The sequence below is a fragment of the Macaca mulatta genome, chromosome 6 (genome assembly GCF_049350105.2).
Source record: "Macaca mulatta isolate MMU2019108-1 chromosome 6, T2T-MMU8v2.0, whole genome shotgun sequence".
In the NCBI taxonomy this organism is placed as follows: domain Eukaryota; kingdom Metazoa; phylum Chordata; class Mammalia; order Primates; family Cercopithecidae; genus Macaca; species Macaca mulatta.
In genome coordinates this window covers 176,960,171-176,982,409 of record NC_133411.1, presented here as the reverse complement: position 1 = coordinate 176,982,409, position 22,239 = coordinate 176,960,171, and the positions used below count along the sequence as shown (strand labels likewise).

General features: G+C 43.5%; 1 protein-coding gene across 1 annotated transcript in view; it reads right to left on the bottom strand.

The window, feature by feature from the left end:
• Positions 1 to 22,239, bottom strand: part of TENM2 (teneurin transmembrane protein 2) — a 689,205-nt gene that overhangs the window by 129,756 nt on the left and 537,210 nt on the right. Inside the window, exons 9-11 of the mRNA XM_015141369.3 lie at positions 11,440 to 11,634; positions 4,896 to 5,096; positions 2,998 to 3,183 (exon numbers count right to left, since the gene is read on the bottom strand). Of these exons, the coding sequence (XP_014996855.3) occupies positions 2,998 to 3,183; positions 4,896 to 5,096; positions 11,440 to 11,634 (582 nt within the window). The remainder of the gene's footprint in view (positions 1 to 2,997; positions 3,184 to 4,895; positions 5,097 to 11,439; positions 11,635 to 22,239) is intronic.

Below are 22,239 nucleotides of genomic sequence, written 5' to 3'. Positions count from 1 at the left end.
TTACGAGATATTTCCCTAGGCATTGTTTGCTGACTTGGTATCATTTCACTTTTATGTATTTTCTATTTTCAAAATACAGCATTTGAGGCTGCGCTTGCAAAGGACCAAAGAGCCCCCATTTCTTCTCTGTCAGTATCCCCAAGGAGGAGAACTGATGCTGGGCTTGTAAATTGTGGCATTTACTTTAAATGAAATGACAGGAGTGTCTGCTCAAACTAGAAGACTAAAACTCCACAAAACAGCTCTGGGGGCCAGAGATAGAAAAGCAAAAGTTGCAATTATGCATGCATGAACATCTCTCTGGTTTTTGAATGGCAAATCTCATTGATCAAGGTATGCTTGGCTTTGTTTTTGAGAAAACCACCGTGAACATAACTACGAGGAGATGGCACATGTCCTACTAATAAAGCCACAGAGCCCTAATTTCTCACAATAAACGGCTTTGTAGTAAAGATCTTTATAACATACAGAGTACAAACTCTAAAGCCACAGGAGATCATCGTTCTGAACAAGAGATTATACTGGACCAGCACTCTCTTCATTTTGGGAGCTTTACCTGGCATATCAATTTACACTTTCTGTACGTCTCTCCAGAACACATGTATGTCATCTCACAAAGATGTGAAACCTGTACCAAACACTTCAAGTAGCAGAAACACCTTTTTTTTCCAATTTACCTCACCCAAAGGGCTAGCTTGACCGAAACATCTATGTTCTCTTGTTGGCCAATATCCTTGCCGTTCTCTACTGAGACCAAAGTTGTCATCTTCCCATCTCTTTTTCAAGGGCCCCGGAAGCATTTTAGTACATCTATTGTTTTCTCTCCACTCCCACTCTGTGATATCTGGAGTAGAACCCTCGGATCCTTCAAGCTGTAATTGGTGTCCTTTTCTTAATGGGGGTGTGGACCTGCCTTGCTTTTCTCCCCTCTATCCATCAAGATTTGTGCAATTCAGGAGTCAGATTTTTTTTCCCCCCCGTAATGGGCCACACAAGCAGCTTTGTGGGCCATGCAGTCTCCTAATTACTCAGTGCTGACAGGTGGCACGGAAGCTGACGAGGCATCAATGAATGGGTGTGGGTGTCCCGTAATAACACTTTGTTTATGGTCACTGAAATGTGAATTTCATATCATTGTCACGTGCCAGGAAATAGTTTTCTTTGGATTTGTTTTCAACCCTTAGAAAATGTAAAAACTATTCTTAGCTGGCAAGCCACAGGAAAACAGGCAGCAGGCCAGATTTGGCCCTCTGGCCGTAGTTTGGCGACTCCTGCTCGAATCCATCTGGACTGCCCTCTTGTGAGCTATTTCCAAAGTAAAGACAGATTGTAGGTAGGAGAGAGCCAGCAGGCATCACTGTGGAAACACTAACCCTGCCCCTCTGTCCCCTAGATGTGGGAAGGGGCAGCAAAGGGGAGGTGAGGTTGGATTGTATGAATTAAAAGAAAGTAGGATTATCTACCTCAATGCTGATGATTGGCAAGAGGTTTTGAGGGGAGGATTTGGGGCAAAGGAGATATGGGGAGGGGAATGTTTATTTAAATAACACCAGGCATGCAATAGTACAGCAAAAGGAACGCCCCTGATGAATGGATGCTATTGTAAGAACTGTCTCAGTACTGGGCTGTGCACAGCCCTCCCTTGAAAGTCTTCTGAATTATTCCTCAGACTCTGCAGGGAACTGAGGATAAAAGCGGCTGCAGGGGAGCAAGACCTGGAGCGTCATCGAGAGATTGCAAAAACAATTCACTGCCAACAGACTGTCCCAGCAGGGTCCCAGTGCTACGGCTGTGGCCCTGATTGGCATGCTGCCCCTCGGATGCCCAATCAGATGGAACTGGAAGAAATCGAATACAGAGTCAGTCCACTTTATCTCTGTATAACCACTCAAATGAACAGCATGGGAAACTGAGTCTGATCTCATGAATCAGCCCTGCACAAGCTCTTAGCCCTGTCTCTCACTCCAGGTGGCCCATCTGTGACTGGGGTTGTTAGGCTGGGACAGAGGGGAGGGTCTCAAACTTGATGGCTGGGATCAAAGGTAACTTCAAGGGGCTAAACTGTAGTTTGGCTGGAAAAGTCTTTGAGAATTTCCATGTAGGCAAGTAGATTAGTCAGCTTGGTATAAAAATGGATCCTAGGCTTGATACAATTAAACAACAAAAGTAAAAACTGGAGGTAAAATGATGCTCAAGTTGACAACTTTGTCATCCCAACTGTCTGAGAGATGTGGAAAGCCAAAGACCATTGGCTCCCAGCTCCTCTATGAAAGGGATGATTAGGTACATTTAATCCAGTATAGTCCTACCCTAAACCACAATTGTCCCAAAAAGACAGAAAAATAAAAATGAATAATCTCCAAAACTATTTCTTCTTAACAAAGAAAATGACCTTTAAAATATTCTTGGTCAAGAAGCTTTTGTAGAGAGGTGGCTGAGTGAGAATAAAATGGGACCAGAAGAGGAGATATTTAATGATGGTGGTGGTGATGGGGAATCTCAGGACCTTATGGTGGTACCTGCTATGGAGGGAACCCCGGAGTCCTGCCTGTCTCTAACCTGGCCTAAAATTAGTGAGTTCACCTTGTTGCCAGCAAAGCAGGGATCCAGTGATCCAGCCAGCTGAGAGAGGATTTAAAAAGGGGAGAGCTGCAGACCACAGTGATTTGGGGTGCTTGCAACCCCCAGACAACAATTTCCCATGCATGTGCATTTCTCCCTCCCCGAGATTGGAAGTTTGGAGGGGTTTTCTTATCTGCTCTGGTCCCTTTCCTTTCAACTCGGAATCCTGGAAAGAAGGAAAAGCCCTTCCCAATTAGGGACCTCCTTTTTCTCCTTCCCTATCCCCTGGGAGATTTGGAGAGGCAGCAGGAAACGTGGGAGAGCACTTGTGTCCCTGAAGGAACAGCCAGTTGCCATGCGCGACCGTCACTATAGATCTACGATTTATGAAAATAAAGCAATATGTGCCTGTTTCGGTGCCTGCCGTTTGCCTACCAATGGTGCAGTGTTCACCATTCCAGCCCTCTCGGCATTCACATTTGCCATCTTTACAGGTCCCGTGCTCAATGCAGCGGGGGTGGCACACGCGCTGGTCACACGCTGCGCCTGTCCAGCCCTCTTCACAGCGGCAGGCTCCCCCGATGCAGACGCCGTGAGTGCCACAGTCTACTGAGCACACTTCTGGAAGAAAAACAATGATTACAGCTCAACACCACAGCTGGTGAAACCTTCCATGGAGTCCAGACCACGCACACGGCCCGGACCCCTGGAGCAGGCCCTGAGGCCCAGCGCTCTGTCATCTTTGGAGGCTTGTCTCTCCTTGGCTGGGTATCAGTTCATTGTTCTATCTTTTTTTTCTAGAGAAGTGGTTCTTAAAGTGTGGCCCCTGGAACCAGCAGCATCAGTATCACCTGGGAACTCGTTAGAAATGTAGATTCTTGTGCCCCAGTTGGACCAAGTGAATTAGAAGATCTGGGAATGAGACTCAGAGATTTTGTTGGAACAAGTCCCCCAGGTGGTTTTGATACTCACTAGAAGGTGAGAACGAGTCTTCTAGAGATTGAGACTGTTTTAATCAGTTTGGCAAAGCTAACTGGGAAGTACCCACCTGAAAAGATCCATATATGGATCCTGACTCTCTAGCCAGCTAGGATTCCTCCCCCACTGACAGCCTGAACTGACCAAGTCCAAGAGGTCAGTTGCGGACCCCGCTGCTCCATTCCCATGATGACTGCAGATACCCCCCTTACCCAGATCGGTACCTTGGCGGCAATAATGACCGCTGTAATTATGCTGCATTTACACAGCTTCTTTCTCAAAGGAGCTCAAAGTCTTTTGTGCTTGGGGAGGAGACAGACAGACAGATATGCACTCTCTGGTATTCCAGACCTCTCACGCGAGGACAAGCACATGCCAGACATTCACCCTTTCATCAGTCTACTGAGGGAGGCGTGGCTTGGCATGCCAGGGGAAGGAACACCGGGCCGGGGAGTGGGGCCGGTGACTCACTCAAAGTCACGCAGCATTATCTGCAGCATAACTGGGTTTTGGGTCTAGGACCCCACCTCCTCCTATCCTCTGCACAGCCTTGCCAGGACCACCAGCATCAGAGTTGAAGCCAGAGTTGAGTGGGCTGAGAAGACATCCCAAAATAGCCCATTTTAACTGACTCTTCTCCTTTTTTTTTTTTTTTTCTTTTTGGAATGAAATATTCATTTCTTTCCCATTGTAGGCAAAGCTTCACATCTATTCTCTTCCTGATTGCCATGGCAATCTGACAGCTGTCTCACTACCCAGAGGAAGGGGGTGGAATGATCGCTTGCTTGGATAGGGACTTGTCAGTGTGAGCAGAACCTTTCTCAGGAAGGTTGGGACTGGCTTGAACTGTTGAACTGTTCCATTTTTAAGGTCACTCTGGAGGGAAGACACATGCTCTAAATTTTAGGAAAATGAAGTGTACAGCGTGACTTCATTATTTTCCTGTCACTGGAGTATTACAGAGCTTTAGAACATGTTCACGCAGCACCCCGAGGGAGCCTCTTTTCTGTTTTATGGGACGTTCCATTTAGTTTGTCTGGGGCTGAATTGTTCTGTTTTGTTTTCTGGTACCTTTAGGGAATGTACATAAGAAAACCTATAATGCAAATGGAAGCATCCCTCCTGGGCCCCTCATCCATTTGCGGTGATGGAACCAACCCAGTGCTTTTTGTTTGTTTCTCAAAGATCACAGACTCCACGACTGAGGAGAAGAGAATGAGAAAGACACAATGTGATTCATCAAAGTCCCCTTATCCCAAGCTAAGTGTTAAGAGTAGATTCCCATCCATCTGAGAATGGAATGGAACACAGGGCAGGAGTGTTGGAGAGACGAAGGAGAAAATCTTGTGGCTTACCAACAGAGCAGTCGGGACCCATCCAGTTGGGATCGCAGCTGCAGAGGCCCGTGTCAGGCAGGTACGTGCCATGCCCGCTGCACTGGTCTGGGCACTGGACCCTTGCCAGCTCACAGTTCAGACCACCCCAGCCAGGGCTGCACAGGCATTCTCCATTCACACAGACCCCGTGGCTGGAGCAGGTGGGATCCAAGCAATCAACTGAAAAAAACAGAAACAAAAACAAAAGAATAAAAGCATTGATCACCCATGGAGGATGGGCCATGAGACATGGGCTTGCTGCCGAATGGACCAGTGGCTCACCAATTCCCATCCACTTGCTAGCAAGTAGAGCAGCCCAAGAAATACTTATGTGGTCTCCTGAAGAACACCCATAAAAAGTAAAAGGCTTCTTATTTGTCAAAACACCGAATCTCAAACTTGAAGAAGATGCAAGAGAAACAAAAAGGGGCTTTCTCAAGCAGAATTAGGAGAAATCAGATATAGAAGTATGCCGTTCCACCTTTAGCATCTTGTGCTTATAAAGATTAGGACCTCGACTGAATCGTATCAGAGCATCTGCAATAGGAATGTGAATACTTGCCATGTTTCTACATGCGTTGCCAAACTGCATTGCCCCTCACTATAAGAGAGAAAAGTAGAGAGGCTCATTGTAACTTTACTAATACTTGACTTCAAAAGGTAACAAAAGATGAAAAGGAAAAACCAATGAAACTTATAAATGAGTCACTTTCCTAATGAGGTTTCACTTAGGCTAAGTCTAAAATTAGTATTCATTCTCTGAGCACACACCCACTGAAGGAGTTAGTAAATGTGCAGGATAGAAGAGGCGAAGTTAGGTGTGAAAATGATTCAAAAGGGATCACCTTCCTACAGGTAATCACCAGGGGACTGGATACCTATCTCTGACCGAGGCACTGACCTTCTACCAGTCAATCAGATGAGTTGATGGGCAGAGTCCAGTCATTGTGGTTCTTGCCTGTTTCACTGTCTGATTGTTTGGCCATCTTAATAGAGTGGATATACATCCAGTAGGTAACTTGAACAACCTCACAGTGAGGAGAGGAGTGAGCTGCAAAGGCCAGTTCGACTTTTTGCATGAGAATGTGATCTCAAACCTGGGACCTCCATTCAATCTAAGGGTTGAATAAATAGGGCCTTTTAGAGGAAGCCCAGCTTTCTTATGTGTTCCTGTGTATTCTCAGGAAATGATGCAATGCCATTTGGAGAAGAGGGTTCTTTGTGTAATATGTGGTTTAATGAGAAATGATGGTCTAGCAGAGGGCTCAGATGTTGCTTTGTGGATCAGACAAATGTGGATGTATCGTCACCTTATTTGATTATGACATATTTCTCCTGTTTTTACGGCTTCCAAATCAGGCCTGTTGGCCCAGATTAAAGGATTGCTTCTTCCATCACCTGGGGGTACAGCTAGCTTGGGACCACTTTGAATTCTCTTCTTGAGGTTTTTATGGACCACACTGACAGTGTTATTAAATCCTTCCCGTGTATGCGTGCCGTCTTATGGTTTAAATTCTCAGAAAATTTTGTTTTCTTTCCTTGCACAATGCCAAGATTGAAATATGCAAGACTTCCGGTCTCTAAATAATTCACTATTACACTAAGATGGTAATTCCTCAGGGTCTCAGCTTTCTGTAGGATCTCCTAAGACATTTTTTATGCTGAGTGTCTTTTTTTCTTTCCCTATGGGGCATAAAATAGTGTTTTGTTTTTTTTTTTTCTGAGACAGGGTCTTGCTCTGTCACCCAGGCTAGAAAGCAGTGGTATGATAATAGCTTATTGTAGCCTTGAACACATGAGCTCAAGTGATCCTCCTGCCTTTGCCTGCCAACTAGCTAGGACCACAGACACACACTGCCATGTCCAACGAAGCTTTTATTTTCTCTATAAATGGGATCTTGCTATGTTGCCCAGGCTGGTTGTGAACTCCTGAGCTCAAGCAATCCTCCTATCTCAGCCTCCCAGAGTGCTGGGATTACTGGTGTGAGCCGCCATGCTCAGCCATTAGTGTATTTTAATAGTGTATTTAAATATGATATTATTTAGATTATCCATGCCACAAACTAACCAGTCCTGAGGGACATCAGACTTGAGAAATTTGGACTTATTAGAAATCACAATATTCCAAGAAGTTTCCAAAGGGCAGCCCTCCCTTGAGGCAAAAATAATAATTTTCAGAGGTAAGAGATATTTCTCACAATCCCATTTGCATATTCTTAGGACGGTATTATTTATGGAAGTCATTTCAAAACCATTTCAGGCATGGGGAAAAAACAGTGGTTAAAAAAAATCAGGGGTACACTCCCCCAGAGGTGAATTTTAGTTGCTTATTATTATTAGTTGGAGATATTTATGATGATGTTACATAATCTTGTTACTATCACTTTACAGTTGAATTCATTGTCTCAGGGAATATAACTCCTGATGACATAAGCCCATTTGATACCTTCAGATTTGCTCCATTTAGGGTGGTGGAGCTCATCTGAATGTAAACTTGAGCTGAAAGCATCAAACACATAGAAGACAAAGGGCGGGCCGGGCGTGGTGATTCACGTCTGTAATCCCAGCATTTTGGGAGGCCGAGGTGGGTGGATCATGAGGTCAGGAGATTGAGTCCATCCTGGCTAACATGGTGAAACTCTGTCTCTACTAAAAACACAAAAAATTAGCCAGGCGTGGTGGCCGGTGCCTTTAGTCCCAGCAACTCGGGAGGCTGAGGCGGGAAAATGGCATGAACCCAGGAGGTGGAGCTTGCAGTGAGCCAAGATCATGTTACTGCACCCCAGCCTGGGTGACAGAGTGAGACTCTGTCTCAAAAAACAAAAGAAGAAGAAGAAAAAAAAAGACAAAGGGCTGTGCAGGGCCTTTGGTGTCTCATGCCTAGCACAGGTAAGGGAATATACCAGCTGTTCAATACACAGTTGCTGCAAGAATGAAGGACAGACTATGCTATAAGCATTTGTCATTGATGGGACAACCTTCCTGTGTAGAGAAAGGACTGATGGGAAAGAGAAATGCTGCTAACGATTTCTTGCTTTTGGAAAAAATTCATATTTGGGGATCTGTAAATTATGAACAAATTCATTCAGAACGCATCATGTTTATATTCTTCCAATAAAGGAAATTCTGAAGTTCTAGTTTTTCACTCTGCCCTCATTTCTAATAAGGCAAATATCAAAATATACACAAAAATATCTTGTGGCTTGTTGCTTCAAAAATTGCTCTCAACCTATAATTAGCCATTTAAAATATTTGGTGAGGTGCCAGCAGCTAGGAGCTTTCAAAAAAAAAAAATCACAATCTTTTTCTTAGAAGGATGAAATAATAAAAAGTAATACACTAAAAAAAAATGAAAATGGCATTTTTCTTCCAGATAAATTAGCTCTCTCTTCTCTATCCTGAATTATGGTATAAAGGAAGGAGGAAAATCCACAGAGATTTATTAGCACCGGTACTAGAATGCCATCAAAAAAACCCATTTATTGTATCTAAAAATATGAGTTAACCCTTTCTCTGGTCAGTGATACCAGTAAATATGCCCTTTGTGCTATATAATTACAGCAGTGGATGGAATAACTAAATTCAAACTTCAAGAGGAGCAGTTTTACTACGAATTTTAAATTTGGTTCTGATTTTCTAAGATGGTCTTGTGGCCACGTCCTTAGAGTCTTTAGCAGGCAGGAGGGACTATGGCATTTTACGAAGCTTTATAAATAGAAACAGTGTTACACTTAAAAGGGGACAGTGGCCTTTACCAGCTAAGTACCATGTGCCTCGAAACACCAGCCCCCTGGCAGCTGAAATCATTAGAACTCATTTAGTCTTGGGCCCTCTGTAGGTTTGACAAAAAAGGGTTGTGAATGCAATTTCTATCCCTAAGGATAAAAAAGGAGGTCAAGGAGTTTTACAAACAATATGTACTATAAGCCCCTGAAGAACCATGAATTACATTTATGAAGTTAAATGTCATTGAAAAATGACTCAACCATGAAACTGACATGAAAACATGGCTGACTTAAACTAATATGTCAATTCCTCTCTCATCACCTTCCCACTCCCCCAGACATCATTGAATGAAACCTCACGAACACATCCTTTCATTTTCTTGTGCAAATTTGTTAATAGTACAACCATGTTTATGCAGGAAAAACGAAGGGATGGCAACTATTGATTTAGTTGCCATGGCCATTTCAGGTAAATTGTTTGAACGTTATGACTATGATGAATATCAGAAATAAAAAAGCTAAATTGAAGAAAAAGTGCTGATCCAGACTTTCTGATTCCATTTCCTATTTTGAAAACAGCGTATGAATCACCTCGGTTCATTTTTTTTGGGTAGCAGAAATCAATAGAGGAGATTTCATCCTTTCATAATGATTCACGTGGCTTGTTTGGTTGGATGGTTAATTCACTCTGAACATTTAAATAAGACTGGGTGGGATAGTGAGAAAGTTGAGAAATCACTTGAGATTCCATGCATACAGCTGTGTATAATCTTTACTGGAGAGAAAAAATTCGAAGACTGGCAATGTTGTTGCCCTAGCACTTTCCTTTCTCCAAATGATGCATGCAAAAGGTCGTTTTAACCTTTCTTGTCATATTATTGGCCTCTCTTATGTTTTCAGCGAATGCAGCTTTGCCTCCTGCAATCCATTTATCTTTAAGAACTTTAACCTTTCAAGCAGGGTTATTAAATCAGTATTTCCTCCACCCAAACTCCCAATTTTTTATGATGCAGACATAGGGAGGCTACCTTTTATAATAGAGGAAAAATTATATAGAAAACTGAGCAAGTGAAGATCTGGGGGTCAGACTTCTGGGCCCCATTAAGGGCATTACTGCTGATATATTGAAAAATCTTAGAGGAATAATGTTATGGAAGCTGACTTTTGGTAGCCATAGTTCTAAAAACGATGAAATACGGGGTTTCCTAAGGGAACCCTGTGTGGGTGTATCTAAGTATAAAGCACTGTCATTACTTTGTGGCGAGAACTGTGATGATTGATTATTTTGTATGGAACTCTGGAGATCCACTGTTGTGGGGATGAAAGAATCAATCAATTAGCATCTGAGAACCTCATAAAACCTGAGATCCCTTGTTAGCCTGGCCATGAGGAACACAGAATGCATATGGCATCCAACAGGATCTTTTTTATGGGGACATCTTGGGTGGTTACCTCAAGTTCATGCAGAATAGGCAGGGGCTTCACTTTTCCCCCTTAGTTTATTGGGCAAGTTGATACTTCTATTTCTATTGGGGACACGGGAGGGAAAAGGGCCATTTGAGTTGTGTGAGGACATTTCACTGGGAGATTGACTTAGACAAAAGGAGCCTCAGCTGGAAGACAATGACGAAGCCAATTCAGAGATTGGGGAATGGGCAAGGGGCTGAGAGGGTCTATGATCGTACCTTCCTACCAGCTGTGGCCAATTCTTTGTATGGTGAGAAGTAATCAATGGGCAACCAGAGACCATATTGTGCAAGGGCAAATACAGAGCAGGAAGGCTGACAGGCAGCATGGCTCTCTCTTGCCTTATAGCTACTGCAAATCAGTCCCAACATTTTGGCACAAAATAATTTATCTCAAATAACTGATCAAGGTAACTAGGACTAGTTAGAGCTGCTTTTGGATCCCCTCCAGAGAGGTGCTCTTTCTCTCTGTTCCTGTATCCCCTCTTCTATGTCCCCCCTCCTGATCTCCAGGCCTGATGTCTGACCATATTGTCAGATTAGATTCAGTTTATGATATCCCTGATTTTCACCCATGTGTGTGAGAGGCCCTTACATTTCTGCCAGGGTGAGATTTTCAGGATCCATCAAATCCCATCCCTCTTGCTGCACTCTCACTCTCCTCTAGTTTTGTGCAATTGTAGGTAAACCAGGCTAATTTGCCCTACATGGTTTTTCTAAATGACATAAAAAACCTATAGTCTTTCAAGCCTGATTGCTGTCTATTGATATTAATTTTTGGTGAAATATTTACACGGACATATATGGGTCTTAGATTACCAGGAAGAGTTAGTAACAGCAACAACAACAACAAACAGCTTTTTGTTTGGAATGGAGGCAAGGGGCTTAGGAATTCTTGTTTCTTTTCTCTGAATAGCTTTAGTAATTCCCAATTATTAAATAAAGCAGGAGAAAAGAGGAAGAAAGATAGGGCGAGGGAAGGAACAAAAGAGGAAAAGAAAGAGAAGGGAGGGGAGGAAAAGTAGAAGGAAACAGAAGACAGAAAGACAAAGGCAGAGAGAGCAATTTAAAGAGAAAAAGGTGAAAGAGAAAAGGAATTAATTTCTATAAAGGAGAGTAAAACAAAATGTTTCTTCTAGAACCATCTCCAGAGGCCTTTCTTGTTCTACAGCTAAAGAAGTTTATCAAAGCAAAAGAGTTTGAAGCTTTTTGTGCAAAATGTTGAAACTTCTCTTGCAAAACACGCAGCCCGAGACTGGGCTCATTAGCAAAGGTCGGGCCCTGCAAACACCTCCCTCTACTGCTGCCTAGCTCAGAGACTGGAGGGCTTACCTTCCTCACAGTGCTGGCCTTTGTAGCCAGCAGAGCAGACACAGTTCCCATCAATGCAGGAGCCGTGGCCCCCGCAGGAAGGATCGATGCACTGATTCATGGGCACGTCGCACTCTGCGCCTTTCCAGCCACTGTAACACTGGCACGTCCCTTTAGAATATTGTCCATTCCCACTGCACAGGACAGGGCAGGCAGCTGCATAAACCAAAGACAGAGCACCAGGTCACGAAGGGTCAGCATCTGAGGGGCGGTGGCAGTCTAAGGAGGTAGAGCTGTCTGGCCTTGGGGCTTGGCTTACAGTGTTCTAGGTTGGGGATTCTGGCTGTGGAAGTGCAGAACCATTGCCAGATAAACAACATAAGTGCTACTGATAACAGCGGCTACCACCAGTTAAATGCTTGTTATGTGCTGGGCACGGTATAGAAAGAAGGCTTTATGTGCAATTCATGATTTCATCATCATAATCACCCTATGAGGTGGAGGCTACAATCGTGGTTCCCATTTTTGCAGGTGAGGTTCAGACGGGGGAAGTGACATGTGCAGTCACACAGCTCACAAGCAGGGGAGCCCAGCGGGGAACCAGGTTGGCCCAACTTTGAAGTGGTGTCCTTCACTAAGTGACACTGAAGTACTTATTGTTGTTCTGTTGTTGGTATTGGAGGTTAGAATCCATTTTGCTGATTATTTCACCCTCAGATCAGTCGACTCTTATTCCTAATAAGTTTATGCCTATTAAAAAGGAAGGGGGGATGAGACACATCTGAGCCACTAAAAGTCTCACTGCCTCAGTTTTCTTATCTATACCATGAAGAAATGAAGTAGTTCCCCCTTTATCCGCAGTTTCACTTTCAGTTTCAGTTACCTGTGGTCAACTGCTGTCTGAAAATAGGTGAATACGGTACAGTAAGGAATTCAGAGAGACAGAAATTGCATTCACATAATTTATGTTACAGCTACTGCTTTAATTGTTCTATTTTATTATTATTGTTAATCTCTTACTGTGCCTAACTTATAAATTAAACTTTATCCTAGAAATGTGCATGTAGGGAAAACATGATATGTGTAGGGAAAACATGGTATGTGTAGGGTTTGTACCATTTGTGGTTTCAGGTACACACAGGGGGTCTTGGAATGTATGCCCTGAGGATAAGGACAGACTACTGTCATTGTGCCTCCTTCAAAGTGTAATATGTATAATAAAGTATAATGATTAAATATGCTTGACTTATTAAAAAAAAAGAAAAGGGGGCAGGTAGGCTGAAGACATGAAATTTCTAGCAGTTCACCCTTCAGCTGTACCTTCTTCCATCTGTTGGTGGGAAGAAGGTTGGAAAATCAGTGGGGATTGTCTGGGAGGAGACTACCTACAGCTTTAATCAGTTTGGCCTCAAAGGTGCCAATTCCCGCCTTTCAGAGTTCATCAAGAATGGGATTTCAGTGGTCATTCTCCTTCAGGTCTTGGACTTCTCACTTCCACATCAGTTTGTAAAGAGCCTAACTTTCTAGTCTGCCTTCAAATTTGGGCCTAAAATCCTCCGGCTATGGAAGTGGCATTTGGAGGCCTTCAGAAACGATGGACACAGGTGTTTCAATGACTCCTGGTGTTATCCATGGTTTGGAATGCACAGGTCACAAGAATTCTGCATGTGTGTGTATACACATCTACAACCTGGGTGAGCTCCCTGTGCCATGCAGCGATGGCATACCTAATCATGTCACTTCCTAGTTACCTGCCCCACCCAGCCTCATGAATCCCCTTTTGTTGTCATGTTTCTATGTAGTTTTTATGGTAATTAACTTTCCTCTGTGCATGTCTAATTTCCCAAAGATATAGTCAGCTATTCAAGACAGGGACTATGTTTATCATTGTTGATTTCCTTCTGTTGCTACATTCATCAATGGTGGCTTGATTAGGTAAACATTTCTCCTGTGTTTCTGATATTCAGAGATTTCCCAGTGGTAGGGGGTTGTGGGCAAGCACTAAATGGCCATTTATGAAAGACGTGGGAAGAACAGTCCCTGGAGTGAATCTCATGCTGTAAACACAATGTCCTTTTTCTGGGGAAGTGCATGTTTGACCTTAATTGCAAACTGATTTGAAATAGAACTATCTCATAGTTGACATACAATGAAGGGGATATTTCCCCTCAAAATGCTTTATAATAGGACAGTTGCCAAAACTATTGGGGGCGCTATTTTCTGTAGAAATTTTATCCTTATGAATGTACCAGAGAAGAAGAATGAGTTCAAAAGTGAGAACTTCAAAGCCGCACATTGAATTTAGATGAACTGTCTAAATGTAGGGATCATACTCTCTATCTCCAGGATGCTTAAACAGAGGAGTTTGTACAGAGTTGCTACAGAGGCTGATTGTCTAAGAGAGGGTAGTAAAAGAGCTTTGAACCCAGGGTGCTCAAGATTTAAATTAGGGAATATGCAAATATGAAGTAGCATGAGAAACTCTGGACTTTCTTAAAGTTTTGAGAGGGATTTAAGACAGTAAGTTTGTTCCATGCCAGTTCCTCCTGAGACTCATGCTAAGCTCTAGGTCAGGGATGGCAAGTGTGTGCGTATGAACTACAGTACTACCTTTCCACACCACTGCAGACATCACTAATTGATCATGGCATCTCATTCCCCTGAGCCTAGACAGAGCCTCAAAACTGTCAATGCAGTGCCCAGGCTGAGACCGGCAGGCAGGCAGAGTTGGTATTCAAGAGAAAACCTACTTGTCATTTCTGATCTAGGTAACAGTGAAGGTATTTCCTGGTGGGAAGACTAGAATCAACATCACTTCTCAGCCCCCTTCCAGCCCTGCACTGAAATAAAAAAACAGTGAGAAGTATGGTTGCACAATGTGTACTTGGATGAGCTTCCAAGGGCTGTTTCTGACTCTCTGACCTAAGGGTTATATATTGGATGGGCTGTCATGGATGGCAGAGAGAGTTACATCAAATCACCAACACTAGTCTCTGATTACATCCTCCTTCCTCCCAAAAGGTGGAGGAGGGTGGAAAGTAAGGTGCAAAAGTTTTGTCTTTTTTAATTGATAAAAAAATATAGATAAAATTATTTTCTTTTTTCCTTCCTTCCTTCCTTCCCTTCCTTCCTTCCCTCCCTTCCTTCCTTCCTTCCTTCCTTCCTTCCTTCCTTCCTTCCTTCCTTCCTTCCTTCCTTCCTTTTTGAGACAGAGTCTTGCTCTGTCACCCAGGCTGGAGTGCAGTGGCATGATCTCAGCTTACTGCAACCTCTGCCTCCCTAGGTTCAAGTGATTCTCCTGTCTCAGCCTCCTGAGTAGCTGAGACTACAGGTGCCTGCCATCATGCCCAGCTAATTTTTGTATTTTTAGTAGAGACGGGGTTTCACCATGTTGGCCAGGCTGGTCTCGAACTCCTGACCTCAGGTGATCCACCCGCCGTGGCCTCCCAAAGTGCTGGGATTACAGGTGTGAGCCATTGTGCCTGGCCGAATTATTTTCTTTATTCATAGTGACACTGTTCCTCTTCTGCATAAACTTCAAATAGAAAAAAAATAGGATTGTCTAGAAGGTAAGAATGGGTTTTATTTAAAACCAGGTGCTTGGGAAATCAAATTTAAAATTTGACCTACTTAAATTACTCAGTGAAAAAAATAAAAAATAGGTCAGAGAGTTCTCCACCTTCCAAACGCAGCCTTCCTTCAGGGTTTGCTGCATGCTCACTGGGAGTGTGGTCAAAAATGCAAAACACTGTGATGTTCACTGGAAAGCAGGACACTCGATGGGCTTCGTTTATGCCATACAAAGAAGTGGAAGGCGGCACATCAGGGAGCGAGACTTTCTAGTAATCCAGTTGCCATGGGGCAGAGTGCAGAAACACCAGATGAGCTCCCTCCGGTGGCGGCTGGGGTGTCCTGCATGGAGAGCACCTTCCCTCTGGGGCAACTGATTGATTCTCAGACATAACTCAACCCAGGGCATCCCAGTATCTGAGGCTCAGGCTGATCTTTATTCAAGAGGCTGGATGTGAAATGGGGAAGCTCTTGTACTAATAAGTCTTATATTTTTACTATCACACAAGCTGCATTATTTTTTATGACAGGTTATAGAAAAATGACACTGACTGCCTACTCTGTGCCAAGAAGTATTATGGAGCAGAAGTGGTAATAGCAAGGGTTTTGGTGCCAGAAAGACCTGAGTTCAAAACCAAGCCTGTATCTTACCAGCTGTGGATTTTGGCAAGATTACTGCACCTCTCAAAGACCCAATTTCCTCTTCAAAAAATTGTCTTTCAGCATTGATGGAAGGATTAAGTGAGATAACATGTATGGCTCACAGGAGGGGCTGACACTTGGTAGGCAAATGAACAGATGCTCCCTTATAAAATTTCCATCTCAATCTCCAATCTGACTTCAAGGGCTAATAAAATAAAGAAATGCCATAGGTCTTAAACAAGCACACACAAACACTAGCAACCACCAGACGTATGTCAAATCATACTAATGGAAAGATTTCATTCTTTCTTCTTCCAGTCTTTTCTGGTGTGGGAGGGAGTTGGTTGTGATTGGTCAGGTACGAAAGTGGAGCGTTTTGTGTCTCCGCATGTCTCTCTTCTTCCTAAGGCTTACGGGAACAGAACATTGTGCATTCAAGCTTCTATGTAAAATTAATTAAAATGTTTGTACAAATTGACTATTCCTGTTTTACTAAATCTAGTAAATGGAAGCTCTAAGACTCCCACAGAAGAAAAATAAATTACCACTACCACTAACAACTGACAGGTTAACAGGCTGATGACAAAAAAATGACAGAATTTAGATTCACCTAAATGGTATAAAGCTCATTTTAATGATCCAGCTGAAGCTCCCCCGCCCCCCCAGCCTCCACGAAGTTCTCTGTAAGGGATGAGATGAATGATCAGTGTTATATACTCGGTGGGAAGTAACAGGAGAAGCCACCTGTCCACTTGGAGCTTGCAGTAGAGAGAATACATGGAGAAAAGTTAAGGATATTGGAGAAGCTCAGTAATAAAAGCAGAGCGAAAATGACTGCATCTTGACAAATAATTTGTGGGCTGGACTAGATGTGTAGAGGGAATTTCAAATAATGTATTTAAAAATTATTTGAAGTCTGTTTTATACTTATTTCATTTTATTATTATTATTTTTTTTTTTATTTATTGGAGACAGGGTCTTGCTCTGTCACCCAGGCTGGAGTGCAGTGGCAGGATCACCATTCACTGCAGACTCTACCTCCCTGACTCAAGCAATTCTCCCGCCTCAGCCTCCAGAGCATCTGGGACCACAGGTGTGCACCACCATGCCTGGCTAATTAAAATAAAATTCTGTAGAGATGGGATCTCTTTATGTTGCCCTGTCTGAACTCGAACTCCTCAACTCAGGTGATCCTCCTGCCTCAGCCTCCCAAAGTGCTAGGATTATAGGCATGAGACGCTACACCCAGCTGAAGTCTGTTTCAAAATTTCTTTGGAAAAGAGAGGTGAGAATGCTTAAAGCTAGTACTCTAAGCGAATTGTCAAAATAGCACTAATAGTTGGTTGCCTTATATCCCAATTAGTCAGCAACAGTGATGAATAACTCACATGGGTTAGTAGCTTGGTTAGGTGGTAGAGGATAAGTGATGGAGAAAAGAAGATGCATTGTTCCTCCTGAAGCAATTGAGGATGTAATATTTGGGTCACGGAGGCCAGGTAAACAAAGATCGGTGACTCCCCAAACCAAAACTCCAAAGGCCACCCCATTGGCTTTTGAGGTTGTGGACTTAACTTGGTGCTGAGCAAAACAGTGTCAGAAAGGTGAGTTTCCCTTCTAGCAAGATCCCTGCAACTGGCAATCCATCTGGTAGAAAATTAAGTAATAAAATTTGACCCCCACTGCACACTGTATTCAAAAATAAATTCCATACTATGCAGCCATAAAAAGGAATGGGGTCATGTCCTTTGCAGAGACATGGATAGAGCTGGAGGCCATTATCCTTAGCAAACTAATGAACAGAAAACCAAATATTGTATATTCTCATAAGTGGGAGCTAAATGATGAGAACACATGGATACATACAGGGAAAAAACACATACTGGGCCCTTCTGGAGGGTAGAGGGTGGGAGGAGAGAGAGGATCAGGAAAAATAACTAATGGGTACTAGGCTTAATACCTGAGTGATAGAATAATCTGTACAACCCCCCATGGCACAAGTTTACCTATGTAACAAACCCACACTTGCACCCCTGAACTTGAAGTAAAAGTTAAAAAAAATTCCATACAGATTAATGACCTAAGTAGAAAAACAAAAACTACAAACGTATTAGAAAAAATACTGGAGACTAATTTTATTTTCCTGGGAGGGAGATATGTAAGACATAAATTCTAGAAACCATGAAGGAACAGAAGATCAGATTTGATTATGGAGAATTAATATCTTCTCTGTGACAAAGGATACCCTAAGCAAAATTAGGGGACAAGCAACTCTGAGAAGAAATATTTTTTTCTCATGTTTTACAGCATAACGTTTGATATCTGAAATACGCAAAGAACTCTTGCAAATTAATAAAAAGATGAATGAAAACCTAGGCAAAGCACATATCAGAAATAAGATAAGTTGCCAATAAAGGTAAGACAAGATACTCAGCTTCATTCAAAATTAAGTAAGTACAGATAAAAATGATGAGAAATATTTTTGGCTTATCTGACTGGGGAAAAAAATAAGGCTGCTTACACCCAATGCTGCCATGGCTGAGGGGATGGGCTCTCTCCATCCCAGTGGATGGGTGCAAATCAAATCTAGTTTTCAGGGAGATGATTTGTCACTCTGTGGACAGCTCCCTGGCTCACCATGCCCAAGCAGGAAGTCTGTTGACTTCGGCATCTCAGTTTTCCTGACCTATTAAATGGGCAGAGCTATAAAGGTCTGTATATGTAGGGAAGGAGAGAGAGAGACGAAGTTGGAAAGAGAGCTGGCAGTGATTATGAAATACAAATGCAAAGATCACCAGCCATCCTAAGTGTGATGCTCACCTCTGACCTGAACAGCCCTCTCCCCCACCCCCGCCACCTTCCTGCCCAGAGTACTCAGACACTTTAGTTGGTTTCAGTGGGGGCAAGAGTTGGCAGGACCCCCGTGAAGAGAGGAAACCAGATGGTGCATTGTGACAGATGGGGTCAGAGTCCCTGGCTCAGAGGGCCAAAGTTCAGCTACACCAACTTCCTCATTCCCATTCTGTCAAATGGCACATTAATAAGCAAGAAAGTGATTCAGGGAAGAATTTCCAGAAGGACAAAAAACTCATCAGGTGTGTCAAATCTCTGACATTCAGGAGCCATGTGGGGAAAGAAGCACACGCTGACTTAAGCACGAAAGTATAGATGCTTTAATTAATCCGGGGTGAATTTAATTGCTTTAGTTAAGTGGAAATCGGGTTAAAAATGATGCAGAGCATGCTGGGGTGTGTTAAAAACATGACATATGAGTTGGATGAATCGATAAATTAAAAGTGCACAGATGTTTTAATTAAACCCAGGGAAGTTAACGAAGATCGCAAGAGACTTTTAAGCCTATGATTAATTCAATTCATTTAAAATACCTGTAGAGATATGGGGATGCCTCCATTTTGAGAGTTATAAAAGTTCTCAATCGATAAGTACTTAAGCTGTTCTTTAAAAAAGTTTCCGTTGTTGTGCGTATGTGTGTGTGTAAGACTGAACGGCATTAATTACATAATGAATATTTAGATTCTTCGGAGTACACAGTAAGCTTTTCTGCATCTCAAGTCCAGACGGAAGTAGGTTTACGCTTCTGTTGTATTTGGAGCATCAAGATGAATTTGCAAGTTGTTGGCGTCCTATTACCTGCAAACATGGAAGCTTCTTGAAGGCATGAGGGGTCTGTTTCATCCAATGCTGCCTCTCAGCAGGCAGAACGGTTCTGGGCGTGGTGTAGGCTTATGAGTTAGACAGCCTGAATTTCCTTTCCTCTTTCCCTTGTTTTTGCCAGCTGTGTGACTATGGATACTTTGCTCTCAGGCTTGATTGCTTTATCTTTGAAGTAGGATAAGAATTCTGCAGGACTTACCCCATAGTGTTTCCAAGGGGAGGAAATGAGATAATGATGTGAAGTGCTGTGCACAGAGCCTGGCACACAGACAGCACTAGATAGGATTTTATTATCACTATTCTCATTGGGAGAAAACTGTTCCAACTGGTCACTTTGTAAAGAGACAAGATAGGGTAAAACGTCCTTTCCCTGTCCCCCATCCCAGCTGACCTCTTTCTAAAGACTGGTTTATTTCCCAGCACAAAAGATTTTCCCATAAACCACAGGATTTGCCCAGCTCTGTGTGCATCACGTCTCCCTAGGGTTAGGTATTCTGACTTCCAGGGCTGCTCTGCTACTCATCTAGTAGTTTAAAAAGGAAAACAAAAGAAGGGTTTTTAGTCTCAGAAGCAATTTAACTTCGGGGAGGGCTGACGGACTGAAGCCCCGCGAAGTGATTTCTGTTTGGTAATGCAACAGCCACGAGAAACATCACGGGCAACCGTGTTTTGGAGCTTGCAGGCATGGACTCGCACGTGGCCACCAAATAATGTGCACTGTAAGTTCCAAACTGGGGAGGAAAGGGCTCCTCCATGCCTGCTTGGCAAGCCAGGGGGATGAGAGGTCAAAAGTGATGTGACTGCCTCGATCTCTGTTCTCTTTGGGCAATCTGAGCAGAGTTCAAGGGCAATTTATCTAGACTCAAACTTGAATGTGCATGGGAGTCATCTGGGGACCCTGTTAGAATGCAGCTTCTGACTCAGAATGTCTGGCATGAGGCCTGAGCATTTGGATATTTAACAAAATCCTGATGCTAGTACCCCAGACCTTCTGGATCAGAAATTCCAGGTGGAGCCCAGCAATCTGTGTGTTAACGGATGATTCCAACAAGGGCTCCAGTGTGGGTATCACTAATCCAGTGGGTAAGAGCATAGTTCAAAAACCATACCTGGGCAAGGGTCTTGAATCTCTCTGAGATTCAATTTCTTTAGCTGTGAAACAGAGATGATCATGACGTATGATATAAGGATGAAATGAGAGAATTCACTTAAAACCCTTTGCACAGCACCTGGCATGTAGTTGATCTTCAATAGGTGGTGGCGATTCTTCTTATGCTATTTTATCAAAGGTGACTTTGCCAAGGGTGTCTGCTCAGTCGCTTTCTGCAAAGCATATACCCAAGTGCACCTGCTTCAAGCTCCTGCTCCTGGGCCTTTGCTGCCAAAGAATCCCTGTACGTTTCTTCAGGTCAGGGGTGGGAGGAAAGAGAGGTGGGATTTGGCCATCCAGCTGTGGTGGGCTGAGGGACATTCTTTTGGGCAGCAGCTATGGCCCATGGCCTGTCTGCATTAATGAGGATTTCAGGGCAAGATGGGGTGGTAGAAGGAGATGGGTATGAATGATGGAAGGTTTGAAGGAGCTGGGATGCAGCCCTGGCTGTCTCAAGAAGGACAGCTGGGACCTGAGCCTCCTTCATGGAGAGAGAAGGAAGCTCTGAGGGAGGCATTCCTGGTGACGGGGAGGACCATCCACCCTCAGGGAGGGGACGAAGACCTTTGTCATTGTTCTCCACGGTGCAGAGGAAGATGTCTATTAATGGGAAACAGGGGAGCATATTGTGAGGCAGAGTCAGAGGGGGCTCAGAGAACCCCAGCTGCTGGCAGTACTTATTGTTGAGGACTTCAGGAGTGGTCACACTGCCCTGGATTCAGGGGGTCTTCCTGTCACGTCTCTCTTCTGGATGGCTATCAGGGCACAAGCTTCAGAACCAGGCAGACATGGCCCTGCTATGTAACTTTGGGGACATAGCTTACTTTCTCTAAGTCTTTGTTTCTTTTACTGTAAAACAGGAATAATAATAATGAATTATTTCAAAGGCTTGTGAACGTGGATACTGGCTAACATTTAATACATGCCAAGCATGGTTCTACAAAGTTTCCATGTATTTACTTTTTGGTCCTCACAGCAATGTAATAGGAAATATAGCTGTTGTCTCCATTTTACAGATGAGAAAACTGAGGCTCAGAGGGGTTAAGTAATTTTCTGAAATGGGTACGGTTAACTAGAGCAGCAAGAATTCAAACCGAGAAAATTCCAACTCTACAGCTTTCCTTCTTAATCACTTTGCTATTATGAGGCAATGCATGTACATTGTGGAATAAATGGCATTTCTTTTCTGTAAACTTTTTCTTTCCTTCTTTTTTCATTCCTCCTTCTTTCCTTCCTTTGCTCATGCCCTCCCTCCGTGCCTCAAAGGTGGCTGACTTATTGCTGCATGATTGATCCGACAAATTAGAACCTTGTTCTTTAGCACTTGCTTTGGTTCTTGTGACATTTTCCAGTCATATTTCATCTTTATAAGCCTTGCCTCCTCTATTCAAGTAACCAGACATTTAACAAGCACATATTTTGTCCTGGGTACCAAACTAAATACAGGGAGGTACCAGGGGGACTGCTGGAAGCTTGTCATGAGCAGGAGAACCACCTGGAGAGGAGGTGGCCGGCATGTGGCAGGGGCCGCTGCTGCGATGTTGCCAAGCCCAGGTGACTGCACGGTCATATCTGAGGGTGCTTCAGGGAGGTGGCGACTGTGAGCATGGCCTTCCATGAGGAGCAGCAGCTTGATAGGAAAGGCTGGGATTGATGCGAACGTTCCAGCTGAGAAAACAGCCTGAGCAAAGAGGAAGAAGCAGGGCCTCACACTTTATGAGGGGTGACTATCGGGAACTTAGAGTGAGTGTTCAGGTTTCAGTGGGAGATGACAGTGCGAGAGTAGT